At 40.0% G+C, this 26,694-nt stretch overlaps 1 protein-coding gene across 12 annotated transcripts in view; it reads left to right on the forward strand.

The window, feature by feature from the left end:
* ctnnd2b (catenin (cadherin-associated protein), delta 2b) overlaps positions 1–26,694 on the forward strand; it is a 154,789-nt gene that overhangs the window by 104,861 nt on the left and 23,234 nt on the right. For 7 of the 12 annotated variants that reach the window (XM_069511174.1, XM_069511173.1, XM_020110668.2 and 4 more), the window contains 4 exons: positions 1,459–1,672; positions 17,622–17,808; positions 20,991–21,020; positions 26,053–26,170. In XM_069511174.1, coding sequence (XP_069367275.1) covers positions 1,459–1,672; positions 17,622–17,808; positions 20,991–21,020; positions 26,053–26,170 — 549 coding nt within the window. The remainder of the gene's footprint in view (positions 1–1,458; positions 1,673–17,621; positions 17,809–20,990; positions 21,021–26,052; positions 26,171–26,694) is intronic. The other 5 variants (XM_069511183.1, XM_069511175.1, XM_069511180.1 and 2 more) reach the window with 1 other exon arrangement.

The raw sequence follows: 26,694 nt of genomic DNA on the forward strand, positions 1-26,694 counted from the left end.
CAAGACGATTAGTATTACCATGTGAAATTGAAATTATTATTAAAACTGGAGGTGATTACCACAGTGTTAATAAATACATTAAATAACATGAAGAACTACAACAAAAACCGTACTGCAATACAGTATATGAAGGTGTTATTGAGTATATATTATCTGTGTGTAACAGCGGATGTTCCAACACACATCTTAATTCAGGCATTAACTCTTCAATATACACACCCAACTCTGAATATCACCTTGCTCCTGTGCTCTATATCCCCCCCGTCCTTTGAGAGCCATCACCACTCTGTGTCTCGGGTAAAAAACGTCTCCGTCTCTCTCCTCAATGTCAACTCAATTCAGCTCGATGCAACTTTATTAATCCCCATGGAGACGATGGATTTAACAGCAAACAAGGTTCTTCAAACAAAGATCCGCCAACGGGCATTTAAAGTAGAGAAGAAAGGTGACTGATGTAGAGAGCGTATAGAGGAATGAAGTATGGTTGTGTTTAGACTATAACAAGGCTGCCAACACTACAGTAGACCTCACTTTTTTGCCCTTGAGAGAGATGTCTGGATGTCGGAGTAATAGAAGAGGTGCGAAGGGCCTGTTCAGTCTCTTAGCTCTGAATACACTGCAACAACTTGTCTGGTGTGTTCAATCCATTGTGTTACTTCTTAATACATCCCCTCTGACAGGATTTGGACACAGTAAGTGGACAATAATTATAATCAATCAATTTAAGCTTTCAATGAATTTATTTGTATTTAAATTATTATCAATCACTTAAAGATGGGAAAGTGTTAGGACTGTAGCCTGTCCAAAAAACATTTTTCTTATTATTGAGTGAATATTTTAGATTTTTAGACAAATGAGCAATACATAATCCTTTTGTTCATGTGTTACAGGTAAACAAAAACATAACTAATCCAAAACATAAGTAAATTATTGGCTAGATATAAGAAAATATATATTTCCAATCCTTGCTAAGACAAATTAAATGTGTTGCATTGTCAAAAGTTAAAGCGAGTTGTAATGTTACAATTTATAATAGTTTTTAGCACAACACATTCATTTCTTTATTACATTATTACGTGAGCAACTAACATCTACATTAGCATCTAGAAAATAATCAAAGCAGTTAGAGTTTTTTATCCACAGTGCTTCAGCTGATAATGTCTTTGCTTTTACTGGGGGCATCAAGGGGATGACATACCAAGCATTTTGTCTCCTTCACTAAAATGTGTCTTTCGATTTTATAAAGGGGAGAAAGTGTGTACGATGTGACAACATAAAATCTGATACAACAACATCAGGGTGTAAAATATTTTTTCCTCAGTGAGGTAAACAAGCCCAAATATCTCCAGCTACTGCATTAATACCAGCAGGCATGGCGGGCAACATATGGAATTACTGCTATAACTTTCCTCTTCTGTTGCAGTATAATAATTCCTTCCTCCGCCCTCTTCTCCTTAGATCCGGCGGCAGGGTGGCATCCAGCTGCTGGTGGACCTGTTGGACCACCGGATGACTGATGTTCACCGCAGCGCCTGCGGAGCCCTGAGGAACCTGGTTTACGGCAAAGCCAATGACGACAACAAGATCGCCCTGAAGAACTGTGGAGGCATACCCGCTCTGGTCCGACTGCTCCGGAAGACCACAGATGTGGAGATACGAGAACTTCTCACAGGTAAAAAAAAAGCACTATTTTCACACATTTTAATTTAACCGAATGAACAAGGGGGGAGGAATTCTCTCGAATATATTGTTCCTTTTCCTCTGAAGAAACACCTAAGATAATGTGCACATGTTTCCTTGTGTGTTTTTGTGCACTTGTGTGCGTTTACTGAATATTTTTATAGAATAGAAGAACTGAAAAAATACATCTTTCTATAGCTAAATAGTTACATTCCAACCATGTAACATTCCATTTCCATTATGTACAACTGGAATTTTAAAGTGCAACGATTTGTCTCGAGCTAACTTACATGCCAACACAGCTACAATGTCTGCAAATAAAACTGTAGTCTGACATAACCATAACTCCTATATAACCAGCATCATGTGCACCAGTTTGGTCAGTGCTATCTGCTACACCAGGACTACTGAAAACCTTTATTTTAAAAACCTTTATTTTACAGAATAAACAATGAATATTCAGTTATTTGAATAAAAGTTATGCTTAAACTGTAAAATATCAAGCCTCAATTACATTCCTTCCTCATAAGGGTTTGATAATGACATCGTAAGGCACAATGATAAGGAATGATAGACAATTATTTATCTGATTAATTTCAAAACGTTTACCCCTGCATATCAGTACCGGCCCTCAGAAATCAGTGACCCATCTTAAACATACCGCAGTATTTTCACTGCAACGTTTGAACTAACACATGCCTTGGACTCCTGCTTGCATGGCTGTAGCTGTCATTGTGGGGATGCTGCTGGATGTGCTGCCTTATTCAGTCAGTTATGAAGCTGATGTCGTTTCCATGGTGCTCAGAAAACATCCCAGTCTGTGGCCTCACTACATCCCTGCTGAGGCCCATTAGCTACCTGTGTCAACCTCCTTATGCTTCTTGTGGTCAGAGGCGGCTGTAGGATGATGGGTGAAGTGGGAGTAGGAAGCACGAGGCTATGGTCTGATCTGTCGAGGAGGGTCTCTTACCGCTCTGCCCACAGCCCCAGTCCACTCTGTCTTGTCACTGCACATATATCAGAGTTTAGAAATTGCATACAATATTAAAGTTCTTGTCTGGTGATAAGTGGTTTGCAAAATCCAAAGTATAATTATGATTTGTCTGATTTTTTTTCTGAAAGCTCTGATGTATTTGTCTTGGCACTTAGTAATATGCTACAGCATTAAAAACCAAACGTATCTGGATGGCTTGTACATGCGAATTTAAAGTCATTTCAATCTCTTTACATGAACAACCCTGCAATCATTCAGCTGTCTCGGGTGTTGGACACTTACAAGTTGTGAACATGTGAATCTTTCCCATCATTGCCTTCCATCTCACCCATCTGTCTTTCAAATCAAATGTCATTTAGGGTGAGAAATCTAAGTTTGGAAAAATGGTCAGTTAAGTGCAGGAAAAAAACTTGATCCCTAATGTGCACATAGTCATTCCTGCATACTAATGTGTAACTGCAAAGATGCAATCCATTCATATTTATATACACACACAGACACGTTGGTTCCACTCATGCACAGCCACACACACACAAAGAACATTTATCATTGACCAATGCACATTTGAGCACAAGCACACATTTACACACACACACACACACACACACACACACACACACACACACACACACACACACACACACACACACACAGACAGGAGAGAATTGTTTACCACTTGCATGTTTCCCAGCCCTCATCAACTGCTGTTGACTTGTCAAACTGAGCTTCTGTGCAAAGGGCTACACTACAGGTTCACCGCCAAAAGAATTAAAGGATTACCAGTGCAGCCACACACTTCTGTTTTTCACAGCTTCAGCTATATACATCTTGGGAGTTCCTTTCTAATCTGTATTCACACAGACAGTCACGGTAAAAGAACTTTCACCTCTGGAGTAAGATGGAGACACGACATGGCTAAAAGAGGAATACTGCTCACGCTCAAACTGATCTACATCCAGCATCCCTGGGGGATTTATTCCATTCCAGGAGCCAGATGAGAAAAATTGATTTTTCTTACCCACGCTCATGAAAACATCTCCACTGTAGGCCTATGAGGAGCATGATTATTCCAATGCTTGACATGTTAGAAAACGAGATTTTGCTTATTACTGCTTTTCAGAACACGTTATTAAGTCTCTCAAATCAAGAAAACAGAAGCAGTGTCTTCGTATGAGAAGCCTGGAGCTACTAGATGACAGGTTTTGACAGCTTTAAGGACTCCTGGCACTTTTGTTCATATTATGCGAGAGTGCCCACCGGTAGCTCAGTTCTGGCAAGCTGTTGTTTTCAAATTGTCAGTGGTCATTTCTGAGAAGGTACACACAAATCTTCATTTTTAAATTATTCAATACTTTGCTCAAGGTACCGAAATACCAGAAGCACATTGTACTTTCAGGTTTAACGGCTGCTAAGAAAGTGATTTCAGTGCAGTGGAAACCCTTAAATTATTTAACAATAACACAATGGGTGTTGACCATCTTGACTTCGACTACATTGAGTGTTCCACAGCTTGAATAAATGGGTCTAAGGAGGCTAACCTCCTGGATAAATGGATTATAGTGGCTGAGAAAGGTTTTAATCTTCGCAATCAAAGAGTTATGTTGTGTTCACTCCAAACACATAGCAATGTTTTGTGTTGCCTTACTCACACGAGTCTGGCCAAAGGATTTTTATTATTTGTTTAACTCGCAAGTAAACACAACCTGCCTGTTCTCTTTTGGAAAAGAGGAGTGGAGGACTACTGGCTTAATTAAATATCAGTTACTGAGTTGTACCTGTTGTGGAAATGGCAGAGCTGTCATGTTTTGGTCCAAAAGATCATCCAGAGGCGCACACAACTCTGGGAATTCCACGATCTTCTCCAGGAGCTGCATCCAGATGACTGCCATTCCCAGTGCTAACTGAGGCTTACCTGTGATCAGTTAGTTGACCTGCTAGTTAAGGTTGGCTGCAGAATCTGAGTTTTATTTTCAACACTGATTGCTGTACATCGCTGTACGCCCTGTGCCAAGGTTCACCGCCAAAGCAGTCTCGTGCCCTTTGTGTAGTGAGGCAGTCAACAATGGCATAGAGGTCAGGGTGATGTGTGGGAGGTTAGCATATCTAACCCTAACCATCCTTCCACACCCACAATCTTAACCTTAAGCATGTGAAGATAAAATGCTCAGACCCGTACAAAGTCATCCTTCCATCAATTCATTATTTATACCTCTTATCCTTCAGGTTGATCCAGGGCGTGTTGTTGGGTAAACACTTTGGGGATGGTTTATGTGCTTTGTTATGCTGCCTGTCCTCGCCATGGGGCTCACACAGGACATCCCAGTCTGTGGCCTCACAACATCCCTGCTGAGGCTCATTAGCTTCCTGTTGTCCACCTCCTTACTGTTCTTGTGGTCAGAGGCTGCTGCAGGATGATGGGTAAAGTGGGATTAGGAAGCACAAGGCTGTGGTCTGATCTGTCGAGGAGGGGCTCTGCCTCTATCTGACTCCGCACATGGTTATATGCAATCGCTTGAAAAAGCAAGTAAATATCCTGATGCCTTCTTGACACCAAAGTCAAAGTAGCTAAGCCCAAATTGAATGACCACAGTGATCCACTCTGCAATCAAACAGCTGTCTCTGGGCATCCAACAATGTGAATATCCACCGGTTACACCATTTCCTTCCATCCTACGTGGTCGTAGGCTTAACCTAGTGTGCCCAACTGAGCTGTTGCCCCCAAATTATTATTCGTCCTTGCAAACTCTCTGAAACCAAACTGTACCTGTGTCCCGCGAAAGCTGCCCTTGAGCTTTTATCCACTCCTAAACGCTCCTAATTATTAGCGGCAACGTTTTCACATCAGGGTGACAGGAGATTACGGGGAGGGACAAACATTGCCAGGGTTATTCGCGGTAAAGGAGACAGCAATAAAATTTAAAAAACAGCTGAACTGTTTCCCTGCACGGGAAAGCCTTATCAGGAAAAGTAAAATAGAGGCGTCTTCGCATTTTCCCACATACAGAGAATGACCAACATGTGCTCTGTGCATTTATGTATATTTATATGTGTGTAGTGAATATTGGAAAGGCTTTAGCTTAGCAGGGATGGAAATAAAAGGTTTTTTGTATGCTGCTGGAGTCTTAAAGAAGATTACCATATAAATTAGAGCAGCAATTCAAGGCACGGAGCACAGAAATCCCCCCTGTCACAAATTAATCAGCTGAACGACCGACCGGACGCAGACAGACTGTGCTCCCCTCTCTCCTCTCTCTCTCTCTCAGGGACCCAGAGGAAATAGCTCTCCCTCTTTCTTTTTCCCAACCTCTCTCACTCCCTCTCTTATCCCTCCGTGGTTTGGTTTTCGTAATTGGTCTCCCCCTTTCTTCCTGTCTCTCTCTCTTTCGCCTGTCCTCTTTGCCTTTCTCTGTCTTCCTTTTCCCCCCTCTTTCTCTTTAACACCTGCCCTCTCCATCTCTCTCTCTCTGGTGAGCATTTTGAATCAGGATCACTGTGGGGTGTCAAGCTGCCTGCCTCGCTAGCCGCAGATTCAGACACACACACACACACACACACACACACACACAATCTCTCATGTGTACTGTTTGCTTAATGGCAAAAGAGTCAAAAACAAGGTTGTTTCCCTCCACTATTAAGTCCCTCTCCCTCTTTATGTTAAACTCATGCAGTGCTTGTTCCAAGCCGCCACTGCCACAGAGCGCTGGTCACCTGTTTATTCAGAGGTTATAAATACTTAATATATATCACGTATATCACATCCAAATTGCACCAAATTCCACACTGCGCCTACTTGGGCCCTTAACAACACTTCTATTTCATCCTTCCCGGATGATAAGATGATTATTTGTAATTCTCCAGCCCAGTTACAGCGTACAACAGGAAAAACACATTCTAAATCATCTTTGAATGTAGCAACATTACATTGGAGATTATTTTGACCTGCTGGTGATGCAGAAGGAGAGTTCATGAGATCACCGCACTCAGTAAGCCTCAGCCGTCAGGGTCAGAACAATATTTAAAGGCAATTCATTAATGTGTTTTTTTTTTTTATTGTGTGAAATATAAATATTTTCATTTTCCATCATCCAAAGTTGTAGTTATTGTACGTAATAATCCTGTGTCGATGGCGTAATTACAGAGAGAGAAAAAGAAAATGTCCTGATTAGTGTCTGAAAGCTGATGAGCTCAGTATACAGTCCTCTGCATATAAGTCCCAATACAGTGAAGTAGGGGTTGGGGAGTGAATGGGACACAGCCTTTAAAACTCTGCTGGAGTCTGATGTTTTGGTGATGGTTCTGGTACTGGAAACACAAGGACCTGCAAAATCCCCTTTCCCTGGCAATCACATAATTTTTTATATATCATTTAGTTTCCTGTCATTATATTCCTGTACATATGTGTGTTTTTATCTCACAGATTCTCTGTGAACTTTCTCTTTAACCGAGGTGAAGAATCTGTCCTCATTGACTCACAGAGCTCTGCATGGGCTTCATTCAGATTCTTCATTCCCCTTTAAAATCCACACGCTGTCGGTAACTGTGGGTCCACTTATCATTATCATGCATTTCTTTCCCTACCCAGTCACAGCAGCACACATCAGCGTCTGTGACAGACCCAGGCTGCTCACTTTTAGTTTCAGCTCATCAGGAGCAAATATGGAAGCTGTCAGACTCATGCTGTGATAGGAACTCTCAGCAGTCACAATTCTAGTCCAGTTCAGGAGAAGCAAATAGATAACAGGGTAAAGTAGAGCTCATATTAAAACAGAAACTCACGTTAAAAGGTTTTGTAAAACAAAATGAAATTAGAAAATTAAAACAGTTCAGGATTTGAGGCAGAAGGTTATCCAGCTTTTATTTCACCATCCTTGTAGAAATATTGCTTTGATTAAAATTAACATACAATACTTTCAAACATTTAGAGAGCATAGGTATCACCGTAAAAAACATACATGTGAAGGGCGATGGTAGTCTATTTCATAAAATCATGTCTGAAGCAAATGAATAAAAAGCAACTCAAGTTGCAAAAAAAGTAGAGTAGACAAAGCTAATAAGCCATGTAAACAAAGTGATTCCACAAACATACAAACAGCTGTGTGCCCTTGAGTTACTCTGCGCTCATTAACTCATTTTTCTGTTCATTTAAACTGAAGTGTTAATGTGTCCCGAGGAAAAAAGGTTTCGAGGCTCAGTCTTCCAAAATGCAGGTGAATAATGTTTCCATCCAATAACACCAGACCTTATGTGCTGTACTTTCTCTCTGTTTTTCTTTGCTGGGTTTTTATTTTCTTTGCAAACTAACTGGTTGATCTCAGAATAATTCTACAGTGTTGGTATTTAGATGGCGGCTTTCGAGAACCTGAAGGATCCTAGTAAACATGACTATACACATTATGACAGAAGCTATAACTGCAATAAAGGGTTACCTAATTTATCAATTGATTGCCAAATAATATTTTAATGAGAAAATAATCAATACAGGACTTGATTAGTAAAAAATGCTGTCACTCGCTTCGCAAAAGTCAGCGTGTCTGCATTTATACATGGTAATCAAATGAACATATTTGGCTCTTGACTGTTGGTCGGAACCAAGACGTTATCTTTGCAGTTGTTCTTGGCATTGTATAGGCTAAACCATTGATTGATTATTTTAAATACTGGCAGATTCCTCACTAATGACAATTTCATTAATATGTAGCTAGAGGCCTGTTAGGACCAAGTAATTACCAGTGATCAATGCTCACCTCATTATGAAAGCAAAGAGCAAAGCTGACACAAAATTTTCTGTAAACTAGGGGAGATTTAATTTGCAACAAGTGCGTTTCTCTCATGTGCTAACAGACTCATCATAGTGCTGAATCCAAGAAAAAGTATGTTAGCCTATGTTTAATTGTGCTTTGTTTCTTTATTTATTATTTAGAACACATCTTCTCCTTTGCTCTGAAAACCTTAAGAATGGTCACATGGACTTAAATGGTAAAATGAATAAATAAATATTATTCAATATTACACACATCTTAAAATAATAGCTTTGGATATTATACAAATCAATCAAAAAATGAACTGACATAAAGATCCTCTAACATTTAAACTAAAATACATATTTATGTAGTCAATAAAAACATAAGCTTGGTATTATGCATTTATACAGCTAGTTTTTAAGCCCCCATCCATCGGGAATTAAAAACAACAACATTAACATATTAAACGATAGATTCAAACTGCCAGGGTTTGTGATGTCACAAACTTAAAAAAAACAATCCTGTCAACTTGTGGGTGGGGCTTAGTAGCTGGACAAGGCTCCTCAGCGGCATGGGGCACTGTGAGGGTGAGGAGACAAGAGCAGGTTTTTAGTAGCGTATTCATAGATCTCAGCCACAAACGTGGGAAAGAAAGAAGGTGTACAGTTTAAGACATTTTATGCCACGAGGGGAATTTTTTTCATGACAAACCTTTTAAATATGTAATTTTGAGTTCAGGGCTGTAATAAGCTGCTGGAGTGGTAATTTAATGACCAATTAAAGACCTTTATACTGTAAGTCACATTCAGTGATTCACACAGTGCTTCTATATTTAGCGCTTCTATATATTCCATTCACACACTGGCATTCACACAAGGGTTTTGGGGGGTTTACCATTTTACCAATGACACTTAAACGTGCAGACTGGAGAAGTGGGGGGTCGACCCATAGACCTTCTGGTGTTTGCCTTTGATTCTGATCTTGTAAGACATGTCCGCATGTTAACAACACAACATGCTGCTTTATGTAACCGTTCACTGTAAACACTGTTCGAAAGTGTCATATCTGTGAGAGAGTGGGGACATTTTCAGCTGCCATGCAGCTGGTTCAGTGTGACACAACTGATATTCAGCTCTGCCCCTACTGAACTCTCATGTCTCTTTTTCCTGCTGAAAATGAGAGCAATTAAAAAGTGAGTGACAGGGTGTCAAGGTCAAACCATCAGTGCAGTCCCCTAGTAAATGCTATGTAAGATGCTTACACTGACTATTGCTAGCTGAGCCTTACAGTAATTACTGTTGTTATAGTTTTTCTGGTAGACGTGATAATTTAGGCTCAAATCATTCATTCTGAGACCTGCCCAACAATTATCTTTTTTTTCTTGAATTGATTCTAATATTATGTAAACTTGTTTTTTTTCATATTCACCTTTTAGCAGGAGTTGGATTGCTTGATGCTCAGGCTCCCACAAAGTATTGCTGAGGTTGTGCTATGAATATCAACGATATAATGTTCTGTATAGACCAGCAGAGATGTTTTTATTTTCATTTTTATAGAATGGAACATAATTCTAGCTTTACTCATTTCTGTTGTGTTATAGTTGTCAAAACTCTCCTTCTGGTGACTACATACCAACCAGTACACAGCTAGTTGCAAGTCCCCCCCCCAACACACACACACAGACACACACAGATACCCACTTACTTTCTCACTTTGTCAATCTGACTGTCCTCGAAAAAGTCTCAAATTCACACAGAGTCCAAACTAATCAAAAACATGCCAGAAGAATTAAAGGCCCAGACAATAAATAAAACAAAAATATGTGCTGCAGTGTTGCAGAGGACAGAAACACGATGGGGGAATGGCAGTACAGTGCAAATGAGAAATGGGAAATGGCTTCAGAGACAAAGAGAGATAGCCAACATATTCATTTCCCCTCCCTCCATATAACAGTGCATTCATAACCTCCTGCTGCCACTCATGATGTAAGGCGGAGGCAATTAACCTCCTTCATCTGTCATACACCCGTCTGTGTGTGTGTATTTGCAAGCCTGTGTGCTCATATTAGCAGGAATTAATGTGAGCGTACCAGTTTGTGTGTATGCGAGTGCGTCTCAGATCAAAGATAAAATCCCACTGCCTTTCACCTCGGGGAGATGATGTCATACTCTGCAGAGCAGGAAAGGGATTCAGGCAAACAGCTGACTTTACTCAAGATAATAATAAAAAATAAAAAAATCATGGTTTTCTTGCAGCTGCAGCATGACATCATGTGTCTGTAATAATCAATGCAACTCGCACATACACTCCTCCACGTTCCCCTTCAAGGTTTCTCTAGCAAACATTAGCTAAATGCAACAAAAGTGTTTGAGATGCCATTTCTCTTTCTAATTGAATGTTTGGTCAATAAGTTAGAGAAGTCTGAGAAACAATAGCATGCATGCTCAGCAGTAGCTATTGTGTGTTCCAGTGATAACAATAAGACGTTAATGCTGTGCTCCGACAATTTAGCCACAAGGCGTCAAATATATGAGTTGTCTTTATTTCGTTTTTTGCAGATTGAGGTTCATTATTTTCATCACAGTAAACTGCTCTTGTGTTTGTGACTAGCATCCAACCAAAATGTTTTTGTAATAACATACATAGCATGAATGGCAACACAATATACTGTGCATTACCATGGTGATTGTTAGCCTATGAATTAAGTCTTTGAGGGATGTTCCTATAGGCTCATGCCATTATTACTGTTGCCTAGCAACAGAGCCCAAGTTGGACACGATGATAAAGTTGTACTGCCCCTTGGTTTTGTAACATGTGGACTGGTAGCTGTTAGTTAAGTTGAAGCGTGATACTTAAGCTTTGGACGTCTCATTGCTTGCTGGCACCATTTACTTCTTTGAAAAACAGTTGGTCACCCAAGCACAATAAATCCTGGGAAAGGTTGGGCCAGGAAGGATCCACCCATTAGAGCGTTCTCAGGAATGGAACAAGGCATTTGTTGGCTATATTTGAAGGAGCCTTCAAAATGGGACAGCCTAGTCGTAATCAGTCTTCATATGCAGCTCTAGAAGGATGTGGCCCCTGAATGGAGACATTATATAAAATAGTTGGTTCATCCAACTTGCAGAACAATGCATTTTCTTATGTTGTCAGTGAAAATGCAATTCTAGTTATAGAATTAACAGTCATGTGACTAAAAACATATTAAAACTACTCTGGATAATCTACAAAACACATGTGTACATAGGAACTACTTTCTGTTAATTGTTCTGTGGATTAGCTGGCATGATTATTTCTTACATTATTTCTGGAGATGGAATTTGTCAAATGAAAATTTTCATTGCAAAAAAATGTATTTCTCTTCCATTCAGAGGGGTTTTTAACAGTTGACAAGGTCTGGGACTAAGTCCAGACCGTCTGGGGCTGAGGTCAGGGTGTGCGTGCATCCAGAGCATGCGCTGGATGTTTTTTTAATGAGCCCTCAGTGTTCCTGTGTAACAAATGAAAATGTGCAGCCTTGAAAACCTCTGTTCAGCTTAACTTGACGGAGGATTCACTGCTTGTGTGCCGGCTGCTTGCCTTTGTCTCATTGGTCTGTAAATAGTGTGTAGGCTTTTGGCAACTTGTGTGTCGATTGTAAAATCAACTGATGGAAGTTTTATGCAGCTGTTACCTTTTCATAATTATCCATATGGTGAATTCAGAACTGTTGTTATCATTATCTCTGGTGCAGATCCAAATAAAAATCCAGATCTAGTGAATTAAAATGTGGTTTCATAAGGGGACTGTTACAGCCTTAGCCGAGGTTTGTGTTGTCTGTACACAAAGTTCTAAATGTATCCTTGTATGGACAAAGGACAAAACTTTTTATTTCCGTTTAATTTGAGTCAAATGTCTCTGAATTACAGTTTCTCTGCTGTGACATTTAAATTAAGAGTTCAAGGGGGCCAAAAGGTGCTAAAGCTGAGAGACGAAGGCCTTTATTATTCCGTCAGCTTTGTTCAAGAATTTGGTCCATCTCATTACGCACAGTATGAATATGACAGCCGTGTGGCACACTCTCCAGCTGAGGAGGAAAACATTGTCTGCTGCTTTGTTCCTTTTGCCTGTATGAGAGAGGAAGCAGCTGCTAACATGTCCCCTGATCACCAGACAGCTGCTTTTTCTGTGTGTGGGTGGTGAAGACTCTTAATGACCAAATAACTTCACAACTTCTGGACTGGCAGCAGTACTTCAACTGCATGCTGTTTTAATCCGTGTTTGAAACTACCGAGGTTTATTTAACATTTAACTTGTAAAACAGACAGTGGTGAAAGAGCACATTTTGATTTGGCTTTTTACATGTGTGGAGTTTGCATGTGTCTTCGTGGGTTTACTCCAGGTACTCTGGTTTCTTCCCACAGACCAAAGACGTACAGATTGGGGTGAGGTTAAACAGGAGGTTCTAAATTGCCCGTAGATGAGAATCTAAGGGCTAATGGTTGATTCTCTCTACATGTCACCCCTGCTATACTTTGGCAACCTGACCTTGGTTCCAGCTCCCTCTGTGACCCTCAAAATATAAGCCGTGTAGATAATGGATGGATGTGTAAAGCTTATAAGCTAATAGATATAAGATGTGTCTGAATTCACTCACTTTTCCACTCATTCATTGCTCCCTATAAAAAAAACAATCAGTAGTTTAAATGAGGGCTAAATTGTGATCTCAGACACTTGTCTTTAATTTGTGCAATCACAGACAATTATACTTTTACTTGTCTGTAAATCTACTAAACATCTGGGAATCTTTAAAATGCCATTAATCCATTGGGCTGTTACCAGAAACTCCAAGCAACTGATAATACTTTTCATCCAACAGACTTTTTCCACAACAGACGTTTCAACTTGTCATAGTAGGAAGGACACAGAGGTTACTGATAACATTAAGGAGTCCTAATGCTGCCAGAGATGATGTTTTCCAGCAAAAATGTCAGAATACTCCAGCAGCAGATATCACAGTAGGACTGGCAAAGCTAGCATAATTCAATAAGTGGTTGTCAGAGGACACAGTTGAGGACATTTGTTTGTATCTTACCTTTTGGGGTACGATGTAGTTCTGAGTATTGAGACTTAGGCAAAAGGTACCTGGGGGCCCGACATTGAACCAAATCAATGCCCTCCCCCCACCCCAAGGAACACTTGATGCCAAACTACATCATTCCATTCTTCAAATTATTCTTTTACGATTCAACCTTATAAATAAAGTCCATACTGTGCATACCCATAAATAATAAAGTCATTTTGTTAGATTACTAACCCCCACCACTACCATAAACACACATTTAGACATTCTAGTCATCAACCCCCCCAAAAAAGAAGATTGTCAAGTCTTTCCGGGGGTTTACAGCTATGGTATCACTGCAGTCTGTACGTCTGCTTTCTCACAAAAAAATCATCATTGCTGTGGACTCGTGTAATCAGTTCCCGAGGGCCCCCTCTCAGCTCGGGGCCCCAGGCAATCTCCTGTTTTGTCTCCCCTGTTGCACAGCCCCTTATGCATTTATTCAATGGCATTATATCTGTTACATATTTTACCTACAGCATGCCTTTAGCTTAAAGTCCGGGCACAGGGGGGAACAGCGAGACAAGCTCCATGACAGCGATCTCCTCCAAAATTAAATCATTAAAATGCTGTATCTTGTGTATGTAGTATTTCTAGAAATAGAAAACAAGTAATTTCCAAGGAGTTGTGGTTATTTATTAGACCTATTTACAGACAACAGTCCTCATGAAGTTTTAAGCTTCACTCACTCATGAATACACAAAACTCAAATGGCTCTCTTTAGAGTTTATGTTTTCCCTTATGGACCTAAACAAAATTTATACTAAATGTCTACGCTTTCAGACATGTCCTGTGGAGGAATTGGGTTTAGACTTTCTCCGCAGTTTATCTTTCACACATGCACAACACAGCTGGAGATCTTCTGTTCAGCAGCGTTCACAACAGCAACAAATTCTCCACAGGATTCAGGTTAGGGGCGGTGCAGCAGGCAGACTCAGGAGGCTCTGACTCAGACATTTGCATTCACAAATACTCGTACTCCGGAGAAACTGTGTGTCTAATTGCAGCTATACATAGATAAAATTAACCTTATATCCTATAGTTAGAAGAAAACAAGCTTTTATGGTAAAATGCGTTCCTTTGAAAAGAAATGACACTTTATATTTTTGCAGCAACTCACTTCTATTACTGGGGGTGGGCTCAGCAGCATTAGCTGACTCACAAATGTGAAAATCAAGGTCAGTTAGAATTATTACGTGACACACTGAATGTTAAGGTTATCGAAAACCCAGCACGCCCTCTCTGAACTCATGAGCAGGAGAAAAGATGAGACGGAGAAAAGACACTTTCGCTGACATGACGGTTCCGGCTAATTATGAAGCCAGAAGCTTGTCATTTAGAAACTCCTCCTGACCGCCATCAGACACTGCTGCCTTTACAGTCCACATAAACACAGTCCAAAGGGCTGACAGGAGTTAGGGCTGATTTGTCGATGGGGCTTGAATGCACACACGCGCGCAGACGCGTGCACAAACACATGTACACACACAAGAACAAATTCATACAAACCCGCAAAGACAGATAACAGAAGCTGTAATTACACAGTCGCTGTTCAGCCAAGGGTGAACAACACTGCACTAAAGAGAGGACGCCTTATTCCAAACACACACACATATGAGGATGGGATGGGATGTTATACCACTACTACAGCTGGAATTACAACAAAGGCGGGGGTAGATAAGTGCAGATATGACTTGGGGTGGACACCCAACACATAATTATATGAGAACATAGATCAGGACATAGACACTCTTCAAGATGAAGGTCAACAAGAATTATGAGATGTTTTGACGATCCTCAAGGTTATTAGCACAGTGTGTTTGTGTGTGTGTGTGTGTGTGTGTGTGTGTGAAACCACTCAAGAAATCAGTGATTTCCAGCAAACTGCAGCGATTTGCCTCTTACCTCCTCCGTCCTTCTCTTGAAAGACGCTCTGAGACGGCCAGTGTGTGTGTTTGTTTGATGAATAGCAAAACCAGTGAACAACATTAGGCAAGAGACGAGTCACTCCATTTTCTGGTTTGGCTGGATTCAGGTGAGGGTTATAAGATCAGGAAAGAGTTGTGGTGGAATTTTGTGTTTTGGGTGCGTCTCCTAATTTGTTGTACCTTGTTATTTATTAGCTGCAGCAGCACAGCTTCGACGTGGAGTGATAAATAAAAGGTTATGTTGGGAAATTTGATAACATTTGACATTTGCGTCGCTCCTGTGTAAGATGCAATGTTCTAATTAGCAGTTGTGTGTATATTCGTGTACTCTGTGTGTAGTGTCTGCCCTTTCGTCTGATTATTTTATCATCATGACTTTGCCCAGATCTGAATTGCTGAGAGTTATTCCACCACCATATCTGGTCCCATGAAAGAGCGACAGCAGATGCCAGTTCAGCCCTCTGTATTATAATTTGGGATGAACACAGTGCTCAGTGTGCTGGAACTTCTTGACTCTGGAGGTTTTAAAAATTAACATGAGACTTATTCAATGTCTGTTTGACTCTGTACTAATGTCATAGCAAGATAATTGAACTAGTTATAACACAGAGTGGAGGCAAGTTAGCGTGAATTGCTTGCTGCTGCTTTCCAACTTATACAAATAAAGCTTTGTTTCCAATTCAGAAACTTTCCACAGGAATTAGAGGCCTTTGCTGGAAGTCTCTGTGTATTCACCACAGGGAGCAGGGTCTAAATTAAGTCCCTTTTTTAAAATCCAAAAAGTCCCTGCTTGGGGAAGTACAAAAAAACTTTGGGGTGGGGCCTGCAGCTTTGAACTTGCCTGATGGGTTGAGTAATCCAGCATTGCATTTATAAATAGCTCTTAATTCTATGTTAAGTCTTTGGTGAATTTGGTGAATTATTTCTGATGCTTGTCTCTTTTCGTTGTCTCAATAATCCCGCTTTCAAAACAGTAAATCACCGTCAACAGCAGCACAATTTGAATCTTCTCCATGTTTACTGTTGTTGTAGTATTGCTTGATTTATATAGTGTCATCATTATTGTATCATCTTCTCCATTACTGCCTCCTAGTGGTCTGGCATGTAACAGCTTACTGTGGCAATAGGCCGTTCTTTTGCCTCATCTGCCCTGGTCTTTGGGTCGTGGTGAAAACATAGGTGAACTACAGTCTGCAGGAACCTTTTAGTTACTTGAAAAACCTTCATGGGACTAACAACTTTAGATACTTTTGATCAAAACTGAGCTTAAAATAGAAACTAACTGTGTGATGGGTCCTGCAAAATGGTAAATGCTGTAAAAGGACATGTTTCTTAAATTATAAATAATAGTCTATAAAGGGGATATATTTATGTTAGTATCCAGTATCAGGATTTCACTTTGTATACTGGTGGGTTCATCAGGGACGCTGCAGAGGCTAATGTGCTTGTTGTCATCCAGCTGTTGCATCCTCTGAATGTACAAGTTGTAGAATTTAGTTTAAGATCAATTGTACAGTGTTGGATAATTACAAAGCATCTATTGACAAAAGCTCCTATATTCAATAGCATGCACATCAGTCCATAAATGTTTCCTGTCGATGTTATTATTATATTTTTCCTTTCCTTAAGCTCAGCTGTATTTTTGTCTCACCACTACCTCAGTGTCAACAAAATGAACCAGGGGTCTTTGGGGTCCCTGTGGCTCCAGGGCCTTGTGTGATTTGCTTGGTTGGTAATCCAGTCTTGGTGTTACTAATCACATTATTGATTGCTGTGTTCTCTTCAAGTTTTCCACTGAGCCAGTGAATCAGCATGCACATTATCAGCAGCCTGAAACTGAAGCAGCTAAATTGAACTCAGCCATCATTAATTACATTATTTACCCCTGTGCTTTTCCTACCGTGACATGTCAAAATGTCCTCCACAGAATAAAGGCCTTTTGTCTCAGTTTGAGAACATGTGTCTGGCTTTGCAGAAAGCTGTGAAGCATCACGATATTGCAGAAAACAACAATCTATCTTGCTGCTCACGAAAACCTACTAAATATTTCAGTGGTTTTTGGCCTGGAGTTGTCTTTGAGCCTGTCTCTCCCCCTGCCTCCAGTCTGCCTTGCACCTCTATTGGTCCTTTTCCTTTGCATTGGTTTTCACCGCCTGTCTCCCTGCTGTCCTCTGCAGGTGTTCTGTGGAACCTGTCATCATGCGATGCCCTGAAGATGCCCATCATCCAGGATGCCCTAGCCGTGCTGACCAACGCTGTGATCATCCCTCACTCGGGCTGGGACACCTCCCCGCATACACAGGAGGACCGCAAACTACACCTACACTCCTCCCAGGTCCTCCGCAATGCCACGGGCTGTCTCCGGTCAGTGTCACTGCCTTTTTCTACCATGTGTCTTCCCATTTTAATGTTAATGTTATTATGCTTCCACGCCGGCGACAACTGTGACCAGAGGCATTGTGTTTTCAGATTGTCCATATTTATGGAACTGAAAACATAATGCCTCCTGCCACAGCTGTATGTTCTACTCTTGTGAACATGATGTCTCAGAAACCCCTTCAGGGAATTTCTTCAAAATTGGCACAAATGTTCACATGAACACAAGGGGGAACTGATTAGTATTTGGTGGTTAAAGGGCAAAGTTAAAGATCACTGTGACGTCACAATTTTTGGCCATAACTCAACTGTAACATGTATCACATGACTCTGGACAGAGATGGACATAAACTACAACTTGGGTGGTTGGTGGAGGCATACAACCACATACAACAGGAATTTTAAGTCACACATTTGCAAAGTCACGTACTATTATCTTGATATTCATTGTGCATCAACTGATGGGTTATTCTACTTCAGCAGAGACACATATTCACTTACTTTGCAGAGGTGTTATGCTGTTCACACATTTTGCAATTAGCAACCACATTCAAACAGATTTAACAGTCTGTATTCAGTGTTATTCTTCCTGTGTACACACAGACAAGTGACAGACTTAGCTGCATCTAAGATGACTCACAGTTTGGCAGCAGAGCTGCAGTGTCTCTGCATTTTGTCACTTGAGACATGATGCTAGTCATACAGTGACTCCACAGTCACATAGTAGACTATGACACTTTTTTTTTGTGATTTGGGTCTGTGCTCCAGCACGATGGATATGGGAAAACAAAACTAGTGGCTTCACAATTTAGGGCTGACTCTGATGTTTTCAATTGGTTTAGATATTATGAATCAAATTAATGCATTGCTTTTATATTTTAATGTAAACCAGGTTTGGGGTCAGGGCCATGAACCTGTTGTGTATATCGATATTTTATAGAGTGTATTGTTTGTTTTTATTTCTTTACATAAACTTAAATCCCATACCCTCACACATTCATCAATGTAACAACATATTTTCAATAATCAGAGTCATTGTATATCACTCTGCTGCCAACAGCTTTGACCAGTAGCATTATGTTTCTCAGGTTGTCCATCCGTACAGCTCAATCTCATAAATGTGAAATTTCTGACAATGTTCCCCACACAACCCCTTTAAATCAGAGATGATCTGATTAGATGTTGGTGGTCAAAGGAAAACATCTCTGCTATGTTCCAGAACAGGTCTTTGAGAAGAACTGAAAGTGATAATAATGACAAACATCTAATTGGATGACCACTTATCAGCCCCATCAATCAGGAACTGATTGTTGGGGGCACCACAAAAAGCTATTAACCCAACAATGACATATTATACCAAACTTATTATGGTGGACATTTTATTTAGCTCCAAATCTAATGTTTTTTTCCTGAGGGAATTGTGTTTATTCTTCTAAATTCCCTACGATGTTCACTACCTTATCACTAACCTGATCTGTGAGGCCAAATCAAAACAGTAAAGTTGTGGATCCTCGAACCACATTAATAAGTTGAGAAATGTAAATACAAGAACTGAAGGGAACAGCAGAGTTGGATGATAATTGTCTGAATATGTCACCACAAATGACCCCCTCATATCGACTACTCGTATTCATTTAATCTATTGTTAATACAGAAATATTTATGATGGCAGCTTTAAATGTAACTTTATCATACTCTCAATTTAACTCATCAGTAGAAACTGAGCTGCATATTGTTTGTGGGCAGAGATTAATTGCATTAATATACAGTGCAGTGTACCCAGTCATTTATTTCCCTTTGCACCAGGATCCCTTGTCCCTTCCTAGCTGAGACATTTAAATATGACTGTTATTAGCTTATTTGTGTTTGTTGATGGATTTAATTGACTTTACTGATTCCTTCAAATTATGGCTATAAGTATAAGACGATAAGAAATAGGGAAAGTGGAGGCATGTTTGATTGTGGCCGTGTCAGACTAACCTCACAAACTAATACATCATCTGCCGTGTGTGTGTGTGTGTGTGTGTGTGTGTGTGTGTGTGTGTGTGTCCCTCATAGCTCTCAATTCTGTAAAATTGAATAAAATCGCTCTGCAGCTCTGATAGCAGTGTATAGAACCATTAGCTTTTGTAATTTTATTTTCAAATTGCTTTCTAGTATTTCATCTGCAGGAATCCATCATAATTCTGTTTTGTTTTCTTGGCTTCTGCCTTAAAGGTGTACCAACACAATTTGTTCTTTTCAGATCCCCTGAACTCTCCACTCTGAAATATCTCTATACAATTCAATGGAAGTTACTCTGGCAGCAATGTATGAAAGTTTCAAATCCTGTTATCAATACACATGTTCTAGTATGTCCAGAAACACAGTGTAAACGTGCTTAGTTTACCTTAAAGGAATAGAGACACAGTGAAAATAATAAGTACTATAATTCTGGCCCCGCTAACACAATTTTGCATTTTAGACCAGTATCAGAATCTCTGTTCATACTACTATCACATGACACTTCACGCACACTAGTCATTCCCATGCTGATGTAAACAGGAAACACATTATTGAACGAGGAACAGCAATAGTGAAAAGTGAGAGCAGGGATTTCTTTGCTTAGACGGATGACGAGGAGGAACTGTCACTGAAAATAAAGGTTATCAATACTTGGAATTCCTTATCCATGTTGCATATCCTTCTGGTAAATGAGTCATGGCAGAGACGATAAATCAGGAAGCAAAACATGGGTGCCATGGTTTCCAAATGTCAAAATTGGACATGTAAAGAATTGTATTCCAAGTGCTGCTGACCAAATGTATAAGCAACTACAATCATAAATGAATCCATCAGTATGATTTAAAGTTCATGTTCACATGTTCATGTAGGACCTCACTGGCTACGTCTACGTCTGCACGAAGGACATGTCATGAAAGTTTACAGTTGCTACTGACTGGTTACATTAAAGAAAAGCCAAAAGTAACAATAACTCATAATAAGAAGCTACTTATAGCTTTCCAGAGCCTTTAAAATAAGATATAACTCATCGTTAGATATTTCTAAACAGGAAATTTGTATTGCTGCAATAGTTTTCAGATGATAAAAATGCTGTGGTCTAGTCTGAGCTCATAAATATTTCTAACAGAGATGTGCTAAATATTTTTTTATTCATTCTTTTTTTATAGATGTGCTATTGGTTCCAATCCATCAAACATGTGAGTGTCAAATAAACAAACATCTGGTAGACAGAACAAAGACAACTTAGCTTGAAACATAACAGCCTGCATGTGGCGCTCACTTGTTATAGTTGTCTTGCATTTACCTTATTATTCCCTCGGACCTACTTGTTGTACATCAGAACAATGTTCAGGATTTGCTTTGATGATGAGGCATCATTGATTTTTTTTCATATGGCATTTGGAATGAGAACAATGCTTGACATTTCCAAATATTTAATATTGCAGACATGGCAAACTTGTAGCACAAGTTGAGTGGAAATAGAATAGGACTGAATCTCTGTCTGCAAGCTCATGTGTGTATGTATGTGTTGGAATACATTTGTTGGCCATTAATCTCAGACACAATATGAATGCTCTCCTGCTCTCAGTGAAAATAACTTACTCATGTTGGCAGCTAACAAAAGATTTAGTTGTTTCTAATCTCTGCCTGTGTGAAAATGCACGGGTCTGGTGCTGCGATGTGTGTCTGTTTTTTGTGTTGTGTTGCAGGTGATAGCTTTGTGTGGATCAGCTCCCTAAACTCGAAGGGCTAATTCATCTTTCTCACGCCTCGTTAGGGAATGCTGGGAGTCTGATTAAAGATTGAATATTTCATGGCGGGTTTGGTACACCGCCGGCCACCTGCTCTTCCTCACTCTCTCTCACTATCTCCCCTTATCCCCCTTACTTTCTCATTTTCCATCTTTTCGCTTTCTTCACTCTCTCCTACCTCGCTCCGTCTCCTTACTACACCTCTTCTCTCTCTCTCAATCATATTATCCCTCCTATGTCATTTTTCTTCATCTGTCTTGCCTTGTCCCTGCCTCACTGTCTCTGACACATTCACATTGTCTCCCTCTGTTTATTCACTGCTTGCTTCCAATGCATGCATGTGTGTACATTGTGATGTCTTGAGAGGTCGGGATCTTTCCCTCTTGTAGCTTTTGAGGTGTGGGCGCAGGAAATGAAGACAGACAGCTTTGCTTTCCAACTCAAATCCACTGCATTCAGTCTTCTTTTAACAGGTTTAACTTCAACAGTCAGCAGATAAACAACAAAAAAAACCACACACACAAACACTCAAACTCTCGTTCACAGTCGTCCTTGTCAACCAACAAAAGAACTCCCTTCCCCTCCACCTCCACCTCAGACAGAGTCTCTTCTTTATCTGCTCTGTTCACTCTCTCAGCCAACCTCCCTGGGGCAATCAGCTAAATATCCTTCAGCTGGGCGACACTCCTGCTGACTATGGGGTTTGTAGTTCTTTAATGGAGGCCATGATGGGTTGTAGTCCCTGCTGCAGCCACCGGGAGGGAATGTATCTCCCCTCTATGACACCCCCTCTCATGACATCGCAACATATACTGTCATCCCAACTAACAGGAAGCCCTGGAGCTGGTGCTGCTAGTCTGCTGAACATTGATTATCGGTATTGAAATGGCAGAATTTACATATTTTGTCTAGTGAAGAGCAGGTTAACCCGGCTGGTTATTTACTGTACTTTACTGCACCATTACCAGCAGGATACACAATTTAAATGGTCCATCTCGCCAAGACTCATATCATTTCCAGTTTCACTAAAACCACAAGAAGAAAGCAGCACCCACACAATCAGCTCTTTATTCAGTAACACAATATAGATGTAGTAGCCTTTATCTGATCCTTCATCAGCTCATCTACTCTGAAGAGTGAGTGGGAGAACATTTGAAAAATGTTTGAGAGTAAGCAGAACTGAAATCTCAATTGACCTGAGGTGGGCTGCGGGTCCATCTTCATTGACTGATCTGTTGATAGATTGATAGAAAACCCTTTATTGATTCCCATGGGGGAAGTTTGGATGTCACAGCAGCCCAGGTACAGAACTAGAAGGGCACTAAGAAACCACATATACCCCCACAAAGCTAATGCCCTATCTTGCCATGTTGAAAAATAAAAGAATCTGGTACCGCTCCAACATTTGATTGGGTTCCTCCAAGTGTCATTGCCCACCCCTCCACAAACTTTAATGGATATCAGATTGGTAGTTTTTGTGTTATCCTGGTAACAAACAAATAAAACAAACGCAGATGAAACCACAACTTCCTTGTCAGGTAATGAATATAGGTTAAAAAGAAAAGGAAACAATTGAACAAAATAGAACTGCATAAGAACAATTACAGAACACAAAATGTACAGTATCATTTTCATAATTACCATTTCGTTCTTACATGCCATATAATAATAAATGTTTCATTCTGAGACATACAGAGAGGACCTGTTTCTGTGTATGCTCAAATATTTTATTCCCAGATACCCCCTTTTCTCTTTGGGAAGCAGGTTTACACTTGATTACATTAGCTTGAGTATCTGCAAAAGATCTTAGAAAATAATAAGATGTTTTAGATTTCATTTTCAAAGCAACTAGCACCTAACAACTGAGCTTCACACCATAGTCTGAGGGCACTTTAACTAGTTAGCCATGAGATCTAGTACAAAATGGCTCGCCTACTGAAAGAAAGAAGAGGTGGATGAATGACGAATGATGCTGGGTGGTAGAAGACAGAAGACTTGTACAGAGACTGGAGGAGGGTGGCAGAGAATAACCAGCCCCAGGGTCATGGAGCCATGGTGACAATTGTTGTCAGAGAGTAAATTGATAGTGTTTTTGTCGTTCTTTCTCTACAGCTCTTGTGTATTTTGTCTAATAAGTGCTACAGCAATTCAACATCAGCTGCCACTCGTCCTCCTCATTATCCATTATGTTCTCCTCAGACCAGGTTTTCTGGCTGGACTGATTCTTTGAATATAACAAAGACAATTCTCAGAATTCAGCCTAACAACACCATACAAGCACTCGTGTGTAGGCATTTAGCAGAAACCTGCAGTTGATTAAAATAAATAGGAGCCTCTTTACTGAGGTTAACTGAATCAAATCCATTGATAGGTAGTAGCCAAAATAAAGGAAACATTAAAGACAGAAAGTGTGTGTGTGTGTGTGTGTGTGTGTACCTTTGGATGTTTATGTGGATTTGTCTATGGTTTAGTTATTACTCATGTTGTGGAGACATAAATCTGTTTACACGGTCATTATGGGGACCTGTCTTCCTAATGAGGATAAAAAGCCCTTATAAGCTTCACTTGCTTTTTATATTTAGGGTAAGGACAATTTCTATAGTATATTTATTGTTTATTTATTTTTTATTTATGCTGTTTTTCAAGGTCAGGTTAAGGGTAGGGTAAGCCTGAAGGTTGGGCAAAGCAGTCGTTATGGTTAAGGTTAGAGAAGGTCACCAAAAAATGCATGTTAGTCAATATAATGTCCTCTGAATTTATGGAGACTTGACTCTGTGTGTGTGCGCGCGCACGTACATGCATGCTTTAATTTGTACTCAGGTGACCTTGCACCAACACTCACATTAAACAGTAAAAGCCAGGAGAGATGCAGACGTGAACACAACAGCCTCTCAGCAACCTGACTGTATAATTAATATATGATGCTCATGTTATTTAATAGATCATGAATCGTCCACTGAGGTTCAGAATGAAACAAGCAGTCTCTTATCTAAAACACGTCACTCCACTCTTAAATACATGTTTTATGCAGTTATGTTAAGGTCAGACACAGGCTGTTACAATACAACACATGACCATTACATTTCTAACTGTCAAACTGGTATAATTTGTACTTGCACTTAGGAAGTAAAGAGTGCACATTATAGTGACAGCAGCACATAGCGAATAGAAGATGCACACTTAACATATGCTGGCCTTATAAATTCAATAAGTTGCCCATTACAGCTACATTAAGACAAAGGGCTTGAGATGTGATGAATTCAAATCACTGTCTTCTGACTTTTAAGCTGCGAAATAAAACACTGTTTCCTCATTTTAAGCCAGTTCCTTGTAAAATGCTGGTTTTACCATCTTCCATTGTCCTTTGAAAGGAATTGTGAAAATCCAGCTTTACTGCTCAAACAACACTGAATTACTATTCATTCAGTCTGACACGTTTCAATTTCTACTCTGAGGTTCGATGATTTGGCATTTGTTTTCTTTGTTATCTAGAAGGATTACTCCAAAAATATAATGGATTTACACATTTTGTGGAGGGGTGGAGTATGACTCAATTAAGAATTAATCTTTGAAGCAGATCTGAGTAAATGGGCAGATCCATGATTTATTACTTTAATTTCTTTAACATGGGAGATAGGGGCTTTGCCTTGGCTGAGGTATGTGTTCTTCAAGTGTCATTGACTAGTTGTTAATGTTATTTTTGTGACGTACAACCAACTTTAAAGCTGCGTCGCTTGTATGTAGCTAGCTATGGATCTATCCCCTAGCTAGGAAAAGGTCACCATTCATAAACCCTTCTTAGAAAGCTGCTATTGATCAGTTCTGTCTTCATTTGAGCAGGACCAGTCTAGACATGCTATCATCACAGACAGTGATTCAGAGGTCTTTTACTACATTAGTACTACACAGCTTATCAGCTTTTCTATTATTTCACAGTCACACAATGTAAATTATAATGTACAGCTGAGCACAGACCATCAGTCATCTTGCTAATGGTTTGGTTTGATTACACTTCTTCCACGCTCTCAAAACTAATGTGGCCATTATATAATGAAGTTGTTGTTGTTTATTTTTGTGATAAAATGTGTTGAAATGTGTCGACTTGAACAAATTTGTCTGAGCAATTTTATTAAGGACCTGGGAAAACAAATGCCACTAATGGGGTTTTGGCAGGTCAGTGCCATTTCTTACCGAGGGTACACGTATCCTCTGTTCATCTTTAATAGTCTGACATTTAAAGGGCATTACACTGGTCTTCTCTCTCCTCTCTGTCACACAGACAAGGAGCGCCTATAGTATCCATATGCTTTAACATTCAAACATACAAACTTCCACTCACTTAAAACTCCTAAGAAACTACTGGATGATTTAAGTTCTGTGAATTACAATGTGAAAACTAATGTAGCAGATCTTTGTTTTTAGTGGGACTGTTCATTGATGTGGTGTATGTGAACCTCTGTGTTTATGTGTTTGACAGGAATGTGAGTTCGGCTGGTGAGGAGGCCCGCAGGAGAATGAGGGAGTGTGAGGGGCTGACAGACGCTCTGCTCTATGTCATCCAGACCGCTCTGGGGAGCAGTGAGATTGACAGCAAGGTAACTCACTCACATACAACACATACAATCTACTGCCATGTACAGTACACACACTCCTAAGGCCTCCAGCCTATGCACAACTAAGTATATTTATAAAATATTGCGTGTTTGTGTGCAAGCCTGCGTGCAAATGTATGCGTTATCATTGTCCAGCATCATACTGTATATTTTTACTTTGTAAACATGCTTCATGATTGTTACAGTGTAAGGATTGGTTGTAATATAATTTTGACATATGGATAGATAACTAATGCAAATATATGTATATGTGCATTCTAATTCACATAACTTGCAGTGGCGGCTAGTACTGAAATTTATAAGAGAGTTTTTTTTTTGCTTGTGCATGTGCTTCCAGTATAAATATTGGTGTATTGAGTGGAGGCTCTTGCAGACGTCAAGATTTTAATCCGCAGAAATCCTTCCCGAGATCAAAGTGTGTGACTGTTGCCTGCATGGCGTCTCGTAACAATAGTATTAGTGTGCGTACATGTGTGTTTGTCTGACTACACTAAGCACACAGCATG

Source organism: Paralichthys olivaceus, chromosome 16, assembly GCF_024713975.1.
Source record: "Paralichthys olivaceus isolate ysfri-2021 chromosome 16, ASM2471397v2, whole genome shotgun sequence".
Classification (NCBI taxonomy): Eukaryota; Metazoa; Chordata; class Actinopteri; order Pleuronectiformes; family Paralichthyidae; genus Paralichthys; species Paralichthys olivaceus.